Raw genomic sequence first — 23,401 nt, 5'->3', positions numbered from 1 at the left:
AAAAAAAAAAAAAAAAAGATCCTAAAATAAATTCTTAGAAGGGCTGGGATTGTGGCTCAGTGGCAGAGTGCTTGCCTAGCATGTGAGGGGCACTAGGTTCAATCCTCAGCACCGCATATAAATAAATAAATATAATTAAAAGGTCCATTGACAACTAAAAAATATATTTAAAAATAAATAAATAAATAAATTCTTAGAAACAGTGGGAATTAGCTGTTGGGGACTTCTAACTCATCCCATTTCTGGTAGAAATTCCTCAAAAGATAAGGAAATACGTTTTCTCTCTTTTTTCCAGTGCTGTTAAAGATATTTTTCTTGTGTTCATATTCTTTGGGGCATTTTAATTTTGAACTAGGAGGGACTGTTAGATTTCTGTATTCAAATCACATTGCTTTTAAGAGTTTTTCTTGAAAAATCTCTCATTTCTGAAACTCACACTATAACTGTCTTCATACTATTTTCTCATAGTTGCAGTTATACTTCTAGTGCTGGCCATTTATCAGGGCATCTTGTTGTTGTTGTTGTTGTTATCTGTAGGATTCTGTGACCCTCTTTCTCAATGTATGTAAGCTCTTTGAGCCATCAGATCTTATTTTCATGGCTACAGACACATACTAAAGGATGATAAACTAATTTCCAACAAAGATTTCTCTTCCTCTTGCAAGGGCACGGTGGACATGCCTGTAATCCCAGCTACTTGGGAGGCTGAGGCAGGAGGATTGCAGGTTCCAGACCAGGCTTAGCAAGGCCCTAAGCAACTTACAAGACCATGTCTCAAAATAAAACACAAAAAGGAATGGGCAAGCCGGGTGCAATGGCACATACCTGAAATCCCATTGGCTCAGAGGCTGAGTCAGGAGGATTGTGAGTTCTAAGCCAGTCTCAGTAAAAGCAAGGTGCTAACAACTCAGTGAGACTCTGTATCTACATAAAATACAAAATAGGGCTGGGGATGTGACTTATTTAAGTGCCCCTGAGTTCAATCCCTGGTACCCCCACCCAAAAAAATGGGTTGGGGATGTTGTCCATGGGTTAAGACCCCTGGATTCAATCCCTGGTACCAAAAAAAAAAAAAAAGAAAAAATTTCTCCTCCTTTTGAACAGTATGTACAACTGGTAAATTAATGTCCTATTAATTTAACCTCAAATTTTACCGCTCATTCTCTCCCTGCTTTTGCCACCATCCAAATCCTGCTTTCATTTTTCCTGCCCTTGGTATTTAGGAGGTCCCAAGCAAGTTAAATTGAAAGTTTTATTTTTCCATTTCTTTTACATTCAGTATAAATTGGTACCCGATATCTTCTCTTTAACCCTTGATAGTTATTAAAGGTATGTACTTGCTAAATCAGTGAATGAACATAAACTGACAGAATGTTTCTAATATTATTGTTGTTGTTGTTGTTTTGTTTGTTTTGGTTCTTTGGAAAATAATAACAGGCCAGGTTCTTTTAACCTCTTTTTTCTGATAGTATCTGAACAAGGTTCAATATATTGTCAACATCCCCTGAGATGGAGACTTCAGATTGAACAGGAGTGTGTTGTTACAGGGAACAGTGACATTCAAAGATGTGGCCATTGCCTTCACCCAGGAGGAATGGAAGCAATTGGATCCTGCTCAGAGGAACCTGTACCGGAATGTAATGTTAGAAAACTATAACAACTTAATCACAGTGGGTAAGACTAGTTTACTATATAATTCAAATTCTAAAAACATGAATTTTTCCATATATTTAAAACCTATTTGGGAAAATATGTTTTTATACGGAAATAAACATTTTGGGAAAATATGTCTTAAATATATGGAACTTTTCAATTTTTTCTTTGTCATAGTTCTGAGGATTGAACCCAGGGGCACTTTACCACTGAACTCTCTCAACCCCATCCCTTTTTATTTTTTATTTTTAGACATGGTCTTGTTAAGTTGTCCTTGAACTTGTGATCTCCCTTCCTCAGCCTCCCAAGTCACTGGGATTACAGGTGTGCTGAACACTGTGCCCGGTGGGAACTTTTAAATGCTTTTTGGCTGTGAGATGCTTTTGTTCATGTGGCTGCTGACACTGCAGCTTTTAAAACAGAAGATCATCCTTGGTTATGAAAAGACACCAGGGCAGCATTCCCAGAAGCCTCATTTTCTTGTCTATCACAAAGCCAAGTTTTCCTGGGCCAGCCTAGATTCTTGGTTTGTTCTTTATTCCCGGTATATGTGCCCAAATCTCTGTTATTTGTTTGACAGGCTATCCATTCACCAAACCTGAAGTAATTTTCAAGTTGGAGCAAGAAGAAGAACCATGGGTGGTAGAAGAAGAAGTATTTAGGAGACACTGTTCAGGTTAGTGGGAGGGAACCAGACAGGTAAGGATGGGGATAAAACACTATGAATGGTTAATTAGTGAGCAGTTGATCCAACCCGAAATGTTCTCCAGAGGTATTTTCTAAAACCCTGTAGACTTTGTAGTAATAGCTGGTGTGGACTCTATAAAACAAAGATGTCATTTTTAAAAAATAATTTTTTAGTTGTCAGTAGGACCTTTATTTTATTTATTTATATGCAGTGATCAGGATCAAGCCCAGTGCCTCACTAGGCAAGTGCACTGCCCCTGAGCCACAACCACAGCCCTAAGATGTCATTTTTTGATAGTATTCTTTCCTCAGAACTTAGAGGTCTGGGTTGGCCTTCTAATCTGGGTGCTGGGCAGTAACCTTTTCTAATCAGTTTCCAACCCGACTTCAATAATATTCTGTTATTGTATCTAAAATCTCCCTGTCCACCTTTTTAAAAAGCATTCTTGTGTATACTGACAATCATGAACTTTGAGTTGTTCAGTTAAATCTGTTGACATTTATAGTCCTTTACTTCCTACTCTGTTTGTTGTTTGGATCATAGTCATACTATCTACTATAGTTTTAGCTTTTGCTTTCATACTTCAATTATGATTACCCCCTTATCATCAGTAAAAATTTTAGTCAGTGCTGATTTTCCATTAGCTTCTTCTATATTTCTATTTTCTTCTATATTTGTCACATACATAAGAGAACATGTATGATGTGTATGTACATATACATGGGTACACATACATCTATACATGCATTTACATATATGCATAACATGCATAAACTCATACACATGTATTTTTTTACCCTCCAAAGAGACTAATAATTTATATTTCTACCAATAATTTCTGCCAACATAGTCTGTTAACATTTTAAAAATTCTTTGCCAACGTGATAGGTAAAATAACTGTGATTTTAATTTATATTTCCTTTATTATGAATGAAGGCAAGTATTTTTTTCATATGTTTAAAATCTATATTTCTGGACTGAGATTGTGGCTCAGCAGTAGAGTGTTCACCTAGCACGTGCAAGGCCCTGAGTTCAATCCTCAGTACCACATAAGAATAAATAAATAAATAAAGATATTGTGTCTAACTACAACTAAAAAAATATTTAAAATCTATTTCTTTTTATAAACAGTTTATGTCTTTTGACCTTTTCTCTTTAAAATTCTTAATCTGTATGAACTTTTAACACAGTAGGGTAACTGGCCTTCTGTGTGTTATATATGGTTTTTCATATTTTTCCTCAGTTATTTTTTTATGTACTTTTTATCACCATCACTTTTTTTAAAATGTAATATTTTCCCACAGAAGATTACCTTGTTTTACTCCTCCTTTATATATGGTGTAATTATATTTTCATAATTGTTAATAATGATTTATCTTCACATTTACTCCAAAATTAAATAATTGTTCCAACTTTGACATCAAGGCTTTGATGTCAGTGGCACACTGATATTATAAATGGAATTTGGAAGTGTTCTTTCATGCTGTAAAATAATTACACAGCACTGGTGTTATAATTTCCTTAAAATTTAGGTAGATCTTACCTGTTGAACTATGTGGAACATGTGGATTTTTTAGGGAAAATTTCCTTGACAACTCTTTTTATTTTTCTTTTTATATATATATTATCCTATTCAAATATTTTTGTCTTTTTTGGTATTAACATCTTCTAATTTACCTATTCCTCCCTTAGATTGTGTTTATGATCTGTTTAACTATTTTATTTTGTAAAGTCAGCAGTTGTATTTTGTATTTTTATAAATTCTTTCTTTCCTTTTTTTAAATCTTGCTGGATATTTCCAATAATTCCTGTGTTTTATTCCTCTTTATGTTTTTATCCTGTACTTCTTTAGAAATTCTATACTATATATATAGCTCTTTTATATTCTGTATTTCTGACAGTTTCAGTATTTAATTTTTTAAAGATATATATTTTTTAATTTTTTAATTGTAGCTGGACACAATACCTTTATTTTATTTAGTTTTATATGATGCTGAGGATCGAACCCAATGCCTCACATATGCTAGGCAATTGCTCCAGTCCTATTTTGTATTGTATTTAGAGAAAAGGTCTGAGTTGCTTAGTGCTTCGCCATTGCTAAGGCTGGCTTTGAACTCACAATCCTCCTGTCTCGTCCTCCAGAGCCGCTATGAGATTTAATTTTGATGTCTCACTTGTAGTTGCTTCTTCATGTATTTGATTGCTGACTGTGAGTTCAAATGGCGTTTATCCTGATTCATAATAATCTTGTTCTAATTTGAAGTTGCTTTCTCCTGAGGATGATTTGCACATTCCTCTGGGGGATAGCAAGAAGCATAGCCAATTCATTCTTTGTAGGAGCCTCAGTTAAGCTTCTGTTATTGACCCAAGGCTTATACTTCAGTTAGCAGATTTTTGATGTTTTTTTTTTTTGTGTGTGTTTTTTTTTGGCCTCGACACTCAGACCAAACCCATCCTCCAACTTACTTACTAATTTCCTTTCCCAAATCTGTTTTTAGCTAACAGTGATCTTTGTTTTTTTCTTAAAAAAAAAAAAAAAAAAAAGGCGGTGTATGTGTATGTGCTGGGGTTGCTCAGCGGTAGAGTGCTTGCCTCACACATAGGAGACCCTAGGTTCGTTCCTCAGCACCACATAAAAATAAATAAGTGAAATAAAGGTATTGTGTCCAACTACAATTAAAAAAGAAAAAAAAAAAAAACACCTGGGGATTGAACCCAGGGGACCTTTACCACTGGAGCTACATTCCCATCCCTTTTTATTTTTGAGACGGGGTCTCTCTAAGCTGCAAAGGCTGACTTCAAACTTGGGATCTTCATGCCTCAGCCTCCAGAGTAGCTAGGATTACAGGAGCATGCCGCCACTCCAGATTTTTCATTGTGTGTATGTGAGAGATAGGTGGGTGATTTATAGGTATAAGGGTTAATGCTACTTCTCACAAGCCTAATAATGCATCACAATGTCCATTTCATCCATCATCCTGTTGTTTTTACAAGATGAGTTTATTGTACCATAATTCTGATAGTAAAGTCTTACTTTTTTCCTGCTTGCATAGTATTGTTCACTTCAGAGGTGGCTTTGTTTTCTTCTCTTCTAATTATTTTCTTGGTTCTACTGGTATTTTATCCCTTTAAAATTTTTTTTTTAAGTTGTAGATGGACACAATACTTTTCTTTAAATTTATTTTTATGTGGTGCTGAGGTTCGAACCCAGTGCCTCACACATACTAGGCAAGCGCTCTACCACTGAGCTACAACCCCACCCTTATCCCTGTTTCTTTTCCCATTGTTTCTTCCTCATGCATTCAAATTTCTATTTGGGGCCTAGATTTACATATGTTGTTTTCAATTAGCTTTTAAAAATTCATGGCAATATTTATTTAGTCAAGATTATCACCTGTGGATTGCAAACTTTTTTAGCTTGTATTTTTGTCTGCTTTCTTTATGCCAAGAGAATTTTTTTGTAATATTTATTTTTTAGTTTTTGGCGGACACAACATCTTTGTTTGTATATGGTGCTGAGGATCGAACCCGGGCTGCACGCATGCTAGGCGAGCATGCTACCACTTGAGCCACATCCCCAGCCCTTATGCCAAATTCTTTTCTATTAAAATTTTTGTGATCTGATTCCAGTTCTTTCTCATTTCTCAGTTTTTCTTTAACCTACTATTTTAAGAAGGATAATATTGGAGGAAAAAAAGGAGTGTTCTACTGTAGAACAAAGGTCAGCAAACTAACCAAGTCTAGGCCAGGTACTTTTTATTGTAACTAAAGTTTTATTTGGGACATAGCCACATACAGTTAATTATATCTTGTCTGTAACTGCTTGCAAATTACAGTAGCAAAGTTGAATACTTGCAATAGACTATGTAACCCACAAAGTCTAAAATATTTACTATCTAGGCTTTAAGAAAAAGTTTGCCAACCATTATCTATAGAAATGTATCTCTACTTCATTTTGAAGCCCTTCTATTCTTTGGAAGTTTTTTTGTTCTTTTTAGTTATACAGTACAGTAGAATGTATTTTGACATATCATAAATATATGGAATATACCTTCCCATTTTTGTGGTTGTATGTGACATGGAGTTACACTGGTTGTGTGTTCATATATGAACATAGGAAAGTTGTCAATCCATTCCTATCTCCCTTCCCCTTCCCCTTCCCCGGACTCTTCACTGTCCAATCCACTGAACCTCCCCTCCTCCTTCTCTCCTGAAGTCCTTTATTCTTGATGCTTGTGGGTGAATAAGTATGTTTAGGCCTTATTTCTTCTCATTCAGAAAGGAACTGGAGCTGCAAGTCTAAATATCCCACCTTCTGTAAGATTACAATAAACCAAACTTACATCAACAGGTGAGGTGTTTTCTTGTTTAATCCTGCCTTTTCTCATACATCAATGGTCTCCTTGATCTGTACTTCCAACTTCCTACACTGTAAGCAATGGTTAATTTATTCTGACATTGAAGGTGCGATTTCTTTTTCTTTTGATACTTCAACTGCTTTTTTGCCCAAGATCAGCATGAATACTGGCTTCTCTTGGAATCTTTCCCATTCCAGTCTTCATCATATTTATCTATATCAACTCATTTATTATAACTGGTTCTCCAGCTACCTCCTTAGGTCATACTTCTTTTTTGTAGAAAGGAAAAGATAACAAAGACTTTTTGTACTCCATCTAAAACATGGAATTTTTTCTGTCACATTTGATATTTTGGTCTTGTCTTTGAAGTTCTCTTTCACTTCTGCTTGGATAATACCCTGATGACCTGATCTTGCCTTCTCCTTCCACATCTTTTGCTTGATTGTGCTTCTCTTCTTCCAAGTACATGAGGTGACCTAAGAGCTTAGTATTCTGTCCTTATAACCTGCAGCCAAGCCTCTTAATATTCCTGCTTCCAGGACAATTTCACAGGAATTTTTCCCTCTCTTCATGCTCAGTCTGGCAGAAAGGGAGAAAAATCTCCATTTTGCTACTGGAAATATTGTGCCACTCTTTAGTATATAGACTTTCACTTATTCTCCCTGTGTTCAAGCCAGTTTATTTTTCTTTCTTTCTTTTTTTCTTTTGTATTCCTCTGCCTAGTCCCTGACTCTGGAGCCTTTTTTGATTCCATTTCTCTAAAACCAGAGAGTAGTCTCCCATCTTCTCTAGGATAAAGACATAATAGGCATCTCATGCACAATGTAGGCATCTGTTTGCCATCTGAACTTGCAGTCAGTCCTCTAGTTTTTTAACCCCTTCATTCATTCTTACCTTTCATGGTACAAGACTTCTTTTTTTTTTTTGTACCAGGGATTGAATGCAGGGGTGCTTAACCAGTGAGCCACATCTTTAGCCTTAGAGACAGGGTCTCTCTAAGTTGCTGAGGCTGACTTTGAACTTATAATCTTCATATCTCAGCCTCCCAAAATGCTGGGATTACAGGCATGCAACACTGCGCCCATGTGATTTCTCTTAATTCTTGAGCCTTTCTCTAGTTATGTCATGGGAATTGGATTTTGCTTTTTGATATCTTCCTCTGCAGACACTTGAGTTTCAGCTCTCTAAATTCTTCTTTATATAAATGTTTCTAATTGTCAATGGATTTTACTTTTTTTTTTTAGATTTATTTATATGTGGGGCTGAGGATCAAACCCAGTGCCTTACACATGCTAGGCAAGTGCTCTACCACTGAGCAACAACCCCAGCTTCTTACATGTAACAGTTCTTCATCATCTTCCCATCAGCTAAAAATTATCTTTACATTGGTCATCAATTGTTTTCTCATTGGTTTTGTCTTTGTTAGTTTATACCTTTTTATTTATCTTATTACAGTCTGGGGTGGAATAAGAGAAAAACCCATGTGTCTACTGTACCGTATTTAATTTTAGTTTTCCACTGTGTTTTACCCCCCCCCCAATCAATATATTTGTACTCTATTCTGTCAACCTAGGTGGGCTCCTCCATTTTTATGCTCCAATTCTTAATACTACTTTTTACCTTCATGTTCTTATTTTATTGATTTCTACAATGTTCAGAACAATTTACTTATCCACCTTTTTGAATATACAGCACATTCTCATAGTACAACAATTTATATACATACATAAATATATAAACACAAACATACACACACACACACACACATATATATATATATTTAGTTTTAGATGGACACAGTACCTTTATTTTATTTACTTTATGCCACGCTGAGGACTGAACACAGTGCCTCATACATGCTAAACAAGTGTTCTACCACTAAGCTACAAACCCAGCCCCTCATTGTACAAAGTTTTTAAAGTAAAAAAGGTAATTCTTCTCTTACCTATTTATCCTCTATAGTGGCTACTGCTAGGATCATTTCCTTTGAACTATTACTTATATTTTCAAAATTTTATATTGAAATCTCTAACTTGTGATTAATGTCATTTTTATATACTAGTGAATGTTCTTATCCAAGAATGTAATACCTTTTCCCAGGGCTGCTGAAACAAAGTACCACAAACAGGGTGAGTTAGAATAATAGAAATTTATTCTTAACAGTTCTGGAGGCCAGAAGTCTAAAATCAAGGTGTTAGTAGAGCCATAATCTGAAGAAGTATCCTTTCTTGACTCTTCTAGCTTCTGGTAGTCCCACCTGTTCCTTGGTTTGTGACAGCATGACTCCAATCTGCATCTCAGTATCATGCAGCAGTCTTTTAAAAATATCTCACATTGGATTAGTAGTTTACCCTATTCTAGTACTACTTTATTAATCTTCAGTGACCCTATGACCAATTGAGTCCATATTTTGAAATACTGGGAGTTAGGACTTCACCATATTTTTAATGGGGCCCGCATAATACCTTCCCATTTGTTCAGGTATTTATGTTCATTTTAGTTTTCTTTTTATGGTTTTTGGAAATTTCTTATTTTTTTCTTTTTTTTTGTATATTTGTAGTCTGTGTAAATGTGGTTCTTCTTCTATTATATGTCCTTAATAGTTGTTGTGTATAAACAAAGGTTATTGAAACTGAGTATTAATTAGTATTTAGTGAATTTCTTACCTCTTATAATACCTTTTCAGGTGACTGGACTTTTCAGGTAAATAGTTTTATTGATGAATTATGTTAATTTTACCTTTATAAATTTTTATATCTCTGGTTTATTTCTTTTATTTAATTGCACTTATAGTGTAATACTAGTGGTGATAGTACTCATCTTTTCTTATTCCTGACTTTGATTTGCTTCTGGATTTTACCCAGGAAGTACAGTGCTAATGTTTGTGTAATACATTACTTCCATTTCATAATTTTTTTTAATGAAAATAGGCATTGTTTTAGCATCTTTTAAATTATCTGTGGATTATATGCTTTTTCATTATTGACCTGTGAACACACTTCCATGTAATAATAGAGCTTCTGATAGTAAAACAAAAAACATACTTATCATAATTATCTACACAATTATGATATGTATTACACTTACTGTGCATCTGGGTCACTTTTTTCCCTCTGGATCACTCTGATATTTTACATAGAATTTTTAAATTAGTTTTCATAAATGAAACTGGCATATAGTTTGCTTTTTTGGTTCATCATCTTGGTAAAGTTGTAGTATTAATATTATGTTTCAGACACAAAAATAGGGAATTCTTCCATTTTCTTATTATTATTTATTTTATTGTTTATTTGTTTTGTAACATTTTACACAGAATGGAGTTTGATCTTAAATGTTTTTTTGTAATTCCCATGTCAATCTCTCTGGATAAATTGTCTTTATGTTCTGTTTTTAGGAAGTTTTCACACTTTCCTCTTCATTTAATGGAAATTGGTGTATATAAGTTTTCTACATCTTCTAGAATCAGTTATCATAATTTACATTTTCCAGAAAACTATTCACATCAGTTATAAAACTACATTTAAACTGCGTTCTACAACACCTGAGTCTTGTGATTTTTTTTTTTAAGTTTCCTGGTTTTTTCCCCCTCTATCATTATTTTTTCATACATTATTTGTACATTGTCTAACAGGTTATTTTCTTGCAGATCTCACTTAAAAATACTCAAAACTGTTTGTATTTATAAATATCTACCTTCACTCACATTTACTTTCCTGAAATTCCATTCTCAAAACTGAGAAGATAGGAAATATATGCTCTTGAAATTTGTTTAATTATGGAAGACAAAACACTAAATCAAGAATCAATCCCATTGTAACATTTTTTGACCTTATAATATTGGAAAAAATTCATAAGTTGCATTTATTTGCAATCTGTTTTAGGAGAAATATGGGGAACTGATGAGCATCAGAAAACCCAGGACAGACTTTTGAGACAAGTTTTCAAGAACACACTCACTGAAGAAAAAGTCAATGAATATCCTAAGAAATTTGCAAATGCATTTACTCCAGACTCAGATTTTATTCCTACTAGACACAATCTCTATGAATATGACTTGTTTGGAAAGTGTTCAGAACATAATTTTGACTGTCATAATAATATGAAATGCCTTATAAGAAAGGAACATTTTGAATATAATGAAGCTGTGAAATCTTATGACAATAAGTCATCTCTCCTTGTAGTAACCCCCTTTAAGTGTAATCATTGTGGAACAGGCTTTAGTCAAACATTGGACCTCATCAGACACCTAAGAATTCATACTGGAGAGAAATCCTATGAATGTAACAAATGTAGAAAAGTCTTCAGTCACAAGGAAAAACTAACTAAACATCATAAAATTCATAGTAGGGAACAGTGTTTTGAATGTAATGAATGTGGGAAAGTTTTCATTAAAATGTCAAATCTCATTAGACACCAAAGAATTCATACTGGAGAGAAGCCCTATGCATGTAAGGAATGTGGGAAATCCTTCAGCCAGAAATCAAATCTCATTGATCATGAAAAAATTCATACTGGGGAGAAACCTTATGAATGTAATGAGTGTGGAAAAGCCTTCAGCCAGAAGCAAAGCCTCATTGCACATCAGAAGGTTCACACTGGGGAGAAACCTTATGCATGTAATGAATGTGGCAAAGCCTTCCCTCGAATTGCATCCCTTGCTCTTCATATGAGAAGTCATACAGGGGAAAAACCTTATAAGTGTGATAAATGTGGAAAAGCCTTCTCTCAGTTTTCAATGCTTATTATACATGTGAGAATCCATACAGGTGAGAAACCCTATGAATGCAATGAATGTGGAAAAGCCTTTTCTCAGAGTTCAGCCCTTACTGTACATATGAGAAGTCACACAGGTGAGAAACCCTATGAATGTAAGGAATGTAGAAAAGCCTTCAGCCACAAGAAAAACTTCATTACACACCAGAAAATTCACACTAGAGAGAAACCTTATGAATGTAATGAATGTGGGAAAGCTTTTATTCAGATGTCAAATCTTGTCAGACACCAGAGAATTCATACAGGAGAAAAACCCTATGTATGTAAGGAATGTGGCAAAGCTTTTAGCCAGAAGTCAAATCTCATTGCTCATGAAAAAATTCATTCTGGAGAGAAACCCTATGAATGTAACGAATGTGGTAAAGCCTTCAGCCAAAAGCAAAACTTTATTACACATCAGAAAGTTCATACTGGAGAGAAACCTTATGACTGTAATAAATGTGGTAAAGCCTTCTCTCAAATTGCATCCCTTACTCTTCATTTGAGAAGTCACACAGGGGAAAAGCCTTATGAATGTGATAAGTGTGGGAAAGCCTTCTCTCAGTGCTCACTGCTTAATTTACATATGAGAAGTCATACTGGTGAGAAGCCCTATGTATGTAATGAATGTGGAAAAGCATTCTCTCAGAGAACGTCCCTTATCGTGCATATGAGAGGTCACACAGGTGAGAAACCTTATGAATGTAATAAATGTGGAAAAGCCTTCTCCCAGAGCTCATCCCTTACTATACATATACGAGGTCATACGGGTGAGAAACCCTTTGACTGTAGTAAATGTGGAAAAGCCTTCTCTCAGATCTCATCCCTTACTCTCCATATGAGAAAACATACAGGTGAAAAGCCCTATCACTGCATTGAATGTGGTAAAGCTTTCAGCCAAAAGTCACACCTTGTTAGACACCAGAGAATTCACACTCATTAGGTTCCCTGTGGTATGGGAAAGCCTTCAAAGGAAGGAACACCTCATGGCACATTACATGACTGATTCTAGAGCAGAGAACTAGGAATGTGGGAAACCCTGATGAAGATGTCATTAATTTATGAAACATTAGAGAATTCTTTCCGAGGTGACCTATTGGAGGAAAAAGCTGACGGTCAAAACCTTCAGCAGACACCTTACTTATTGATAATAATGTTCTCATTTAAATCTGAAAGAAAATATCTGCTTTCAGAATATCAGCATTATAGTTGAGCTCAGCAGTACACTAAGCAAGAAAAAGAAGATGGAGGGGGTAATAAAAACTATAAAATAACATTTTATGTAAGAAATAGTTCAGTAGAAAATGTGTTGATAACAAATATCTAAGAATAACACAATCATGAGTAATGAGACATTTATATCTACAAAGTTATAAACCATGTTGAAGGGGCACAAAATAACACTTGAAAGTGGAGGGAAATGAAATTATGTCTGAAAAGACTTGACATTTGTAAGAATGCAAGTTCTCTCTCAACTCTCTAATGTACTTTCACTCAAAACTTACACCAGTTATATTTTAAAGAATTTCACAAACTGATTTTAAAATTCTATATGGATGGTAAAGGTCCACACTCAGCTACAAGAAACCCAAACATCTAGAAAAGGATACACTCTACTATTATATATCATCATGGCTTTACTTAAAGCTGTCGTCACTTAAACAGTGTCATTGAAAGAAATTAAGGATTTAAACAGAATTCCAAGAAGATATGGGAATTTTATATATGACAATTCTATTGAAATCATTGGGGTAAGAATGACCTGTTCATAAATGGAAGATTTGCATGAGCAAGTTAGCTCTCTCCCTTATACCATATACAAAAATAGAATCCAGATGTAAAAAGTAAAACTCTAAAACTATGTTGAATATATTAAAGTAATAGGATTTTTTCAAATCACAAACATGGAACAATCAATTCTCTTTTGTTATACCAGCCCCCAGAGCACCCACAGATGTGTACAAAGGGATCGATCACTGTGTTCACTGCATCATGGCTTGGATTACCCTAAATTGGACTTTAACATATAAATCTCCCTCAAGAGATGGATAGATCAATATAATGTGTTCGTTTCTATGATATAATGCTACACAATATTTAGGGAGGAGATACAAAATTCACATATAGTTACATGGATTGATCATAATTTTAATAGTGAGAGAAAAATGCAAACTGCAGCGAAACCTGGTATAACATTTGTATAATTAAACAGTGCAAGGGACAGTACTGTATGTTGATCATGGGTCCATATATGCTATCGGTTGCCTTTTGAGATGTGGAAAGGTTTTCTGGGAGTTGTTACACTGATCTGTAATATTTCTTAATAAAAGAATGAAAGCAAATATAACAGTGGTGACAAATCTGGTCGTCAAAATTAGAATATGGAGTTTTAAAAATTTCCTTCTTGCCTTTATTTTCCTTTTTAAATAAGGATCGGCTAGGTGGGGGAAACATGGGCCTATAGAAACAATTTTAAAATGGATTTTTATGATTGATCATATACTAACATTTGTAGAAAATTCTCTTTATGTGAAACAAGCCTCACTTAAGGTAATGCTTTGTTTACTCTCTTGATGACATTAAATTTGGATGAAAATTATCAGTATAGATAGCATTGGTTTGAGGCTGAGTTTTAAGATTTTAAATGATTTTTAACACAAGTTTTTCCCCAAGTTGAAAGCAATAAAGTAACAAAAATTATTTAATTTGGGAATAATTGAACTTTCCATCTGGGAGAAGAAGAAAAAAGTTCACCTACATTTGGGATGGTTTTGGAGTCGGGGAAGAGACCCTTAGTTAATATTTTAATGTCAGGACATGGGTAGTTACCAGCATCAGAGCAGGAGCAGTTTCAGTATATCTCAACAAAGCTTTCTTCAGTTACTAGATTCTTAAATGGGGGTTCAGATCAGGCAATTAGAGACCAGTTATACAGGGACAAAATACAAATGCACTCCCAGGCCTTAAGTTATGACCTGACAGCCACTGAAAGATTGTACAGCTGGTGGTGCTTGCCTGTGATCCCAGCAATTCAAGAGGCTAAAGCAGGAGGATCACAAGTTCAAGGCCAGCCTCAGAAATTTAACAAGACCCCGTCTTAAAGCTTGTTTGCTATTAAAAGTTTCATGTGCATGGTGTGGTGGCACACACCTGTAATCCCAGCAACTCAGGAGGCTAAGGCAGGAGGATCACAAGTTCAAAGCCAGCCTCAGCAACTTAGTGAGGCCCTGTCTCAAAATAAAAAAATAAAAAGGACTGGGGATGTGGCTCAGTGACTAAGTGCCCCTGGGTTCAATCTCGTCCAAAAAGAAAAACCAACTTCATGTGTGCCTTACAAACCTTATCAGTTTCAGAGACCAAGTGCACCATTAGAGCCAGGATGCTCTGGCCGTGACTCTGAGGACAAACAACAAAAGGAATAAAAACTGTTGAGGGGCCATCAAAATGTCAGATTCCCAGGGCCCTTCACTTGTTACTTGCCATGGTTTATTACTTCCATTTCCCACCTATGTGTTCTCTGAACAGCTACAGCAGCTCAATCTTGTCACAAGGCAGAGAGGTTTATACAGGATGCAGCATTGACATAGACACTAACATTTGGCTCCAGGAAAAACAACTGACTTTGCCTTCCTCAGTTAAGGTGCCCTCACAGGAAAAGAAAAACACCTTTGCAGTATACCTAAAGCCAAGGAACATTCCTAAACCTCAACCCTCCCTTTCACATGAATAAAACTAACTCTCCCTTTGTACCCAAAGCCAGCCTGACCCTCTGCTGTCAGTACTGGGTCTCCCTCTCAAGTAGAGCCCTAATAAAGGGTCTTGCCTGTATGCTCACTTGCCTGACTTACCTTCACTTCTGCCGTCACCAAGTCAAATTCCCATGTCTAGCATCACAGGTACAGATTTTGTTTGTTCCAGGTAAGGGCCCAGTGAATGTGCAAAGCTCACTTCCTGTTGGAAGGAGGTTGGGCATTCAACTTGCTTTATCATTCAGTCATCTGGAAGCTAAGATTCTGGGTTTGGTTTTCACATGGCATGGCTCTCCAACTATAGGAGATGAGGTTTCTCTCAGGATAGACAGAAATTTTCACATCATTTTATGCTGCACTTTGAGCTAGTCATTTAAAGCCCTGAGGTCAAGGGTTTCTTTCCTCACTTTGTCCAGCCCAGTTAGGAACAACCCCTCAGTTTAATAATACTCATTAGTTGGGCCAAAATATTCAAAGGTATCAAATACATGGTCATTCAGAACCTTGCCTTTTTTGATTACAAATACCCAATGGTGATATGCTTCTTATTTCTTGTTACATCTTGCCATGGACTATCAATGCCCTCATCATCACTGAAAAGTAGAGTTGCTAGTGCCTTGAAATCATATCAGATTAGATAATCAATTCCAGAGAACCCAGAACCTATTAAAACTCATCTTTCATGGGGCTGGGGCTCAGAGGTAGAGCACTCACCTAGCACATGCGAGATGCTGGGTTCGATCCTCAGCACTACATAAAAAATAGATAAAGATATTTTTAAAAATAATAAAAACCCATCTTTCATATTGCCTTGAAAGCCATTCTTGGTTTCAAAAATCTTCATCAGGTTTTCCCAAAAGAGATTTATATAAATTTATAATAATACGATATATTAAAATTACATCATGTGTTGTCACACATATAATTTAATATATGATTTTAATGTACAATTTTGCATTTTTAAATGATTTTTTTTTGGTACCAGGGATTGAACCCAGGGTTTCTTAACCACGAAGCCACATCCCAGCCCTTCTTATATTTTGTTTTGAGACAGGGTCTCACTAAGTTGCTGAGACTGGCCTTGAACTTGTGATCCTTTTGCCTCAGTATTCACTGGGATTACAGGCATGTGTCATCACACCAGCCTAAAATTGATACTTTTTAGAAAATACATATACATACTTCTGAAATTCATTCTAGTAGTCACCTGTGCAAGAAGACAGGATAGATGAGGAAAGGAGTGACAAGAGGAAGAGGTTTAAAAACATGTGTGATTGTTAAAAAAAATACCATATATGTCTTACTTATATGGAGGCGATCAATGAAAAGGTTTATAATTTACATGACCTATCAAAAGCAATGCAATGTCTCTGTTGAGAGAAAACCATTATCCTTTCAAGACCTGGGTAAGCAGAAGTGCTTCATACCACTTAACAGCCCAGCACAGCCAGTCAAAAGCCTCCCAGGCATGGAGGCTAACCAGACTATTGCAGGCTGAATATCAAGGCCTGTGGCATCAAACATTATCACCATACCAAGAAGAGGTGGCCAGTACTGGAGATTGGTATGCTGCCATAGACTTGGTCAACACCTTTCTCTCAATTTCCCTGAAGGAGGAAGATCAATATCAGTGTGCCTTTACATAGAATGACTTGCAATTTACTTTTTTACTGTCCTCCCATAGGGGCACCTTAACTCCCAGCCTTTTGATTAAAGCAAGTCCAAGTCTTGTCACAAGTTTTGGTCATACTTTATGAAGATGACTTTTCTTCCTTTCTTTTTTTTTGGGGGGGGGGGGTACTTTATCCCCAAGCTGCATCCCCAGGCCTTCTTTTTACATTTTGCATTTTTAAATGAATTTTGTTGGTACCAGGGATTGAACCTAAGGGAGCTTAACCATGGAGCCATATCCCCAGCCCCTTTTATATTTTGTTTTGAGACAGGGTCTCACTAAGTTGTAGAGATTGGCCTTGAACTTGCAATCCTCTTGCCTCAGCCTCCCAAGTTGCTGAAATTTCTTTGGACCATGAGGAAAGGAAAAACAGAATATTCTAGAGAAAGTTAAACAGAATTTCCTCTTCCTGACTGTACCCAGTAATAAGAAGGAAGCACAACAGCATGTAGGCCTCTTCTGATACTGAGGATAGTGCGTACTCCATCTAGATAGCTTCTGGTGATATTTCAAGGTGAAATGAAAGGCAGCCATCTTTGAAGCTCAACATCAAGACTGGAAGCCATTCAACAGGCCATGGTGGAGTCACTCACTGCCTTTGAGACTTTGTTGCAGCCTTCTAGCCCAATGGAAATATAGGTGTCCACAACCCTTATGCATTCTGATTGGAATCTGTGGCAGCAGGAAACTATCAACTGGGGTGTGCAGATTTGGAAAATGCCCATGGCCTGAACCTTCCTAGAAATATGCCCTTTGGGGCTGGGTTTGTGGCTCAGTGGTAGAGAACTTGCCTATCACATGTGAGGCACTGAGTTCAATCCTCAGCACTGCATAAAAAAATAAATAAAACATTTTATAACTACAAAGTCTTTTTAAAAAGAAATATGGGAGCATCTCACTTGCACCTAGAATCTGATGGAGATGGAATGTCTCTCCAGAAAAGCATCTTATTTAATTCTGAGACCTGAGCTTCCCATCCTTTCCTGTGTACTTACCGATCCCACTAATAAAACTAGCCATTAGCTGGTTGCTGAGGTACATACCTATAATCCCAGCAACGTGGGAGACAGGGGCAGGAGGATTGTGAGTTCAAAGCCAGCCTCAGCAACTTAGCAAGGCCCTAAGTAACTCAGTGAGATCTTGATTCTAAATAAAATGCCAAAAACCACCAGTCTGGAGATGTGTCTCAGTAGTTAAGCACCCCTGGATTCATTCCCCAGTACCAAAAACGAAAAATCCAAGATAGGTCAGGACCCCTAAGCAGGTGGCCAGAAAGCATCTCATAGGAGATGCCCTGGCCTCTCTCATAGCTACCTGGGGGAGATAGAAACAATTTGACCAAGTATGGATGAATACATGGTCTAGTTTATCAGTGGTTCTGGGCAACTGAAAGGTGATGGATTCTACCAGGCCACTGGTATCATCTGCCCCTTGGGTAGAGGCCACCTCATTCAAAAGTGGATAAGGATACCCCACCCAGGGCACTGAGTTGCTGCAGTGGTGATAACTGAGTTACCCCATCTGATATGTCTTGCTTCATCTCTATTTATTCCTGAACCAATGTAAATGGTCCAGCCATTTGGTCAGGAGACTAGCAACAAAAATATCAGATTATTCAGAAATTTGAATTACTACAATGAAATATGCGATACAAGCTACTTATGAGGTCAAGAGAGGTCTATGCTCCAGGGGTAGCAACAGCACCTTAGAGAAAGCAGAGAGAGGATGGCCTGGATCCAGCAGTCACCTTTGGGGCATTCCCTACCATGACCTAAGCACCTCTCACTAGGTTCCACCTGCTAAGGGTACACTGAACCTCTCAATACCACCATCCTGGGAACGAAGCCTTTACCTATGGACACTGTGGGAATATTCCTTCAAACCACAGCATCCTGTGTGGGAACAAGGACTGTAGCAACAACTACATGAAGTGAGCAAATCTTTGTCATTTGTGTGGATGCTGAGGAGGGACTTTCAAACATGAACATAAAGGGAGTTTTAAGCTGACAGAGGCTGTGTACCAACTTCAGTGTCACCAGCCAGGTGCGTGAACGAGTCATGGAAGTCCACCTCAAATTGAGGAATGGGCCAAACCCAGGGGAATAATCCTTAACTATACAGAAGCCAAGGATGTGATTCAATCTTGATTTCTGCCAATAAGTGAGAGAGATACAGGGCCCGAAGCCATATATAAATTATGGGTTTGTTTGAGCCAACATAAGGCAGGGAAGCTGCTTTTCTGCTTTTACTGGGTGAGATTCCCCATTTCAAGAAAGCTCAGAGCATGCTGGCACCCTGCTTTAGCTCACAGCCCTAGGATCAAACAGGCGTCCAGAGATGGGCATAACCTGCCAAGCACCAAACTGTTTACTTCAAGATCCCTGCCATGCTGAAACCTTTGATGTACTTCCCCTTAAATAAAGGATTGGGGGCTTTTTAGTAATTCAGTTCCAGTTCCTATCAGGGCTGGAAGACCCATCAGATGCCCCCTTTTTAAATCTAATTTCTGGCTTTGTCTTTATTACTTACTGATTATTTCAGACTTTTTATTTTCCCAGGTGGCTCATACCTCTGAGCAGGAATCTGTTTTACCGGGTGCTGGTTACCCTGGCATAATACAACATGGAAAATTAGGATACAGCAAGGGCATCAGCCCAACTTGGATCTGGCATTTGATCACACTGGACCTTTAACACCAGTTATGAATTCCTGGTGCCTCACAAGAATTGACATCTACTATGACCTGGAAATTCATGTTTTAGTCTGTTTGCATTGCTATACTAAAATACCCAACAGGAACAACTTAGAGGAGGAAAAGTTTATTTTGGCTCACAGTTTCAGAAGTCTTAGACCATAGACAGCTGACTGCATTGGTCTGGGCCCAAGGTGAGGCAAAACATCATAGGGAAAGGGTGTGGCAGAGGAAAGCAGCTCAGGACACGGCAAACAGGAAGCAGAGAGAGCTATACTCATCAAGGACAAAATATAAACCCTGAAGGGATTCTTCCAGGAATCTGCTTCCTCCAGACACGTCTACCTGCCTACAATTACCACCTAGTTAACCCATATCAATGTATTAATCCATTGATTAGGTTACACCTTGAGTAATCTATAGTCATTTCATCTCTGAAAATACTTGCATTGTCTCTCACACATGAGATATGAGGGAACACCTCATGTCTAAATCATAAAACCATCTGCATATGGTATATGATGCTGGTACCACTGAGTTACCTTAGACAAAATCTCTACCATTTGGGTATTTTAAAGGATTTCGGGCAGAAAAGTGTACTTATTTTAACAAACAAGAGATACAACAGTGGGCATAATCCCACACCATGTGCTGGACCTTCCATGCTCCATACCCACAAACTAATGAAACCATTGAACAACAAAATGGAAAACTAAAATAACAGTTAAAGAAGGGGCATCAAGATAGATTGTTAGTAGGATGACATTCTGGCCTCACTAGAATCATTTGGACACTCAACACTGTACACTAATGAAAGAGAAACAGCACTGCAGTGCATCTTGATAAATACTAAGTGTGGAGAAAATGGAGGACCAGTTGGTCACCTGACTAGGCTATGGCTGAGGCATCCCAATCTTGGTTTACCAAAACATTCTTTTTCTCTTTTCCACTCTGAAACACTGCCCAGGGGTGGTTTGTGATCCATTCAGCTGTTATGCATTACATAGCTCCTCATGCTTCCCCACAGAGTGTTTACCTCCCTTAGAACCCTATGGGAAAGGGGAAGAAAGCTATAGAATGTCAGAATACCAGAATTACCTCGATTACATCAGGAGTTCTCAACAGCCCTGTACAGGAGTAGAGGTTGACGGTGCTGTATAACATGCATTCTTTGTACAGGACCTAACCTTATTGCCTGGATTCAGTGATCACAGCGGAAAGTTCAAGAAACACAGCAAGGGCAATGAATTCATCTCCCTCAGGATACTTTGGACAATTCAAACTTCAACTGATGGAACAGGAGTTTCTCTAGCCGTTGAAGTTACCAAGAGTGAGGGCAGAAGCTGGGGAGGAACACTGTCATCTTTTTTCTCCTCTCAAAGACTCCAGATAATACTTGGGTTGACAACAACCTCATCAAAATCAGCACTTCCCTACAGATAGTTTAAAACTCATTGTGGCTTCCTTCCATAGCCTCTGATACATATATATGAAGATTCCTGAGCCTAGTAAACCCTCCAGAGCTGGGGTTGAATCTCTCAAACTAAGAAACAGCTTGCATTTTTTTTCTATTTTGGAGATGGGATTTTACTGTTCCCAAATTGAACTCAAAACTGTTGGGCTCAAGCAGTCCTCCTGCCTCCTGGCTCTGGGACCACTGGTGCATGCTGCTGGGCCTGGCTTTGAGGTCATAGAACTTGCCTTAGGATACAAGAGAGGGAGAACACAACTTTGCCTCTTCTGAACAAGCAAATATACCTGAGATGCTCAAGGATTGTGTTTAAGTAAACTTCATAATGCTAATAGCAATGATTTAATGATACTACCAAGTAGGTAAGGATTTTGTATATATTATTACCTCATCGGATCTTCAAACAATTAAAAAATAAAGACATAGAAGTGCAGTGTTAACTATTTCCTCCTCTTTACGGATGATGGATACTGAGAAAGGTTAAGCTAACTTATCTAAAGTCATATTGTTTGTAGGCAAAGAAACCCAGAATAGAATTCAGGTTTCTCCAATTCCCAAACTAATCTTCTTTCCATAAGAAAACGCGCCTATAGGAGAATATTTGCCTTCTCTTCTAAGTTATATGGAGTCACATTTAAGGATTCTCATTACAAGACCAAGTCTGCAACTCATGAAGACATCTCTGTGCTCGGAAACTTCAACATGAGACTCAAAATCCTGTCTTCTCTCCCAGAAGGTGCCCTGCCCGCCCCACCGCACGGCCAACGTCGCCGGTAACCGCTCCCCCGCCCCGAGACAGCCGCCACATCACGGAGACGATCAGCCGCAGTGGCGTCTGGGAAGCGTAGCTCGGGCCGGGGAGGGCGGGAAATGCTGCGAGCGCTGCGTCCTGTGGGGCGGCCCCGCCCGGTCCCACTGTCCAGCGGGACGCGCCAAAGCTGCTGCTTTCGCCGAGAGGGGATTTGGGGCGAGGGGAGGAGCGGAGGGCACCCAGTCAGAGGCGGAAAGGAAAAGGCTCCATAGGTTTCTAAGGACCTGATGTCCACCAGCAAGCTCCAGGGCGTCCTCCTAGGAAGCCCCAGGCTCCTGGAAGAGGAGCCCTGGCGAGGCTTGTCCAAGCGGATCAAGAAGCCGAGAGGCCAGTTAACGTTAATTCCCGCCTTTCGTAGCGTTAGGCCCAGGCCCAGACGCTGGAAGGTAGCGTTGGGAGGCTTGGTTTTCCCGGGGTCTGTCTTTGCCTCAAATCCACGGGAGCAGGAGAAAGGGGCTCGTGAGAGTTACCGAAACAATGAAGATGCCTGGCGCCTTGGAGGACGCGGAACTCCTGTCTCCAAGGAAGAGAACCCTTGAGGGGACGCTCAGGGCACCCGTGTTGCAGGTTCAGACTTTCACAGGTGTTAGGTCCCTAGGGGAGTTGGCAGAGGGAAGCTTTTGGGGGACTTACAGCAATGGGGTTCACCAAAATTTACCCGAGGTGCTGCCCAAGGAAAGACAATGGCTTCCTATGGCCAATACCCACCATAAACTCAACTTTTCTGCAAAAGTCTATTTGGGAGCAGAATGAGCGAAATACCTAGGTGGGTATTTACTTCCAGTGGTTTATACTTCCACTGCTCTTTCTGGAAGAATATGTGAAGAGTTTCTTTGCAAATGCCTTTTAAAAAGCTGACCAAGATTCTCCTGGTGGCACTGGAGAGGCTACCAAAAGAATTCAAGATTTGGGGAAGTCACAATGCTTCCCAACCATCCTCGTGACACAAGTGGAAAATAGTAATATTTGTATTGCACACTGGATTGTATATATTAGAGAGTAAGTTGAGCTGATATAATAAAGATCCCAAAATACAATGACCTGAATAACATATCTTTATTCCTCCCTCACATAAGGGGTGGGCAGTCCCCAGCTGGTAAGATAGCCTTGCCCTCCTGAATAAATGTTTTTCATCTTTGGGGCAAGAAGGTTCTTAAAATTCTCATATCCAAGCCAACGCGGCAGGGAGGGCAGCAGAAGTAGAAACAATACTTCCTAGAGTTGCAACCCAGAAATAATCATCCTTTTGGCTTCTCTCTCATTGCTAGATAAATTGGACTTCATAAAATTAAAAATGAGCATCAAAGGGCATTATCAAGAAAGTAAAAAAGATAACCTACAGAAATGGGAGAAAAAAATCTTAAATCTAAGTACAGGATGAGGATCTAGTATCTAATTCATATTAAGGATTCTTTATGACTGAACAAGGCAAACAGCCAAATTAAAATTTGAGCAAAGAACTGGACTAGACATTTCTCCAAAGAAGATATACAGTGTCCAACAAGCATCTGAAAAGATGTTTAACTCGTTAATCTTTAGGAAATGCAAATCAAAA

General features: G+C 38.0%; 1 protein-coding gene across 6 annotated transcripts in view; it reads left to right on the top strand.

Annotated features, from left to right (window-relative positions):
* LOC143383293 (uncharacterized) overlaps positions 1-13,808 on the top strand; it is a 55,631-nt gene extending 41,823 nt beyond the window's left edge. For 5 of the 6 annotated variants that reach the window (XM_076837656.2, XM_076837654.2, XM_076837658.2 and 2 more), the window contains 3 exons: positions 1,548-1,674; positions 2,234-2,329; positions 10,581-13,808. In XM_076837656.2, the coding sequence (XP_076693771.1) occupies positions 1,548-1,674; positions 2,234-2,329; positions 10,581-12,394 (2,037 nt within the window). In that variant the 3' untranslated portion in view covers positions 12,395-13,808. The remainder of the gene's footprint in view (positions 1-1,547; positions 1,675-2,233; positions 2,330-10,580) is intronic. The other variant, XM_076837659.2, reaches the window with a different exon arrangement.
* The last annotated feature ends 9,593 nt before the right edge of the window (positions 13,809-23,401 follow it).

This window comes from Callospermophilus lateralis, chromosome 18 (genome assembly GCF_048772815.1).
Source record: "Callospermophilus lateralis isolate mCalLat2 chromosome 18, mCalLat2.hap1, whole genome shotgun sequence".
NCBI classification, from domain to species: Eukaryota; Metazoa; Chordata; class Mammalia; order Rodentia; family Sciuridae; genus Callospermophilus; species Callospermophilus lateralis.
This window is presented reverse-complemented; position numbering and strand designations above follow the sequence as displayed.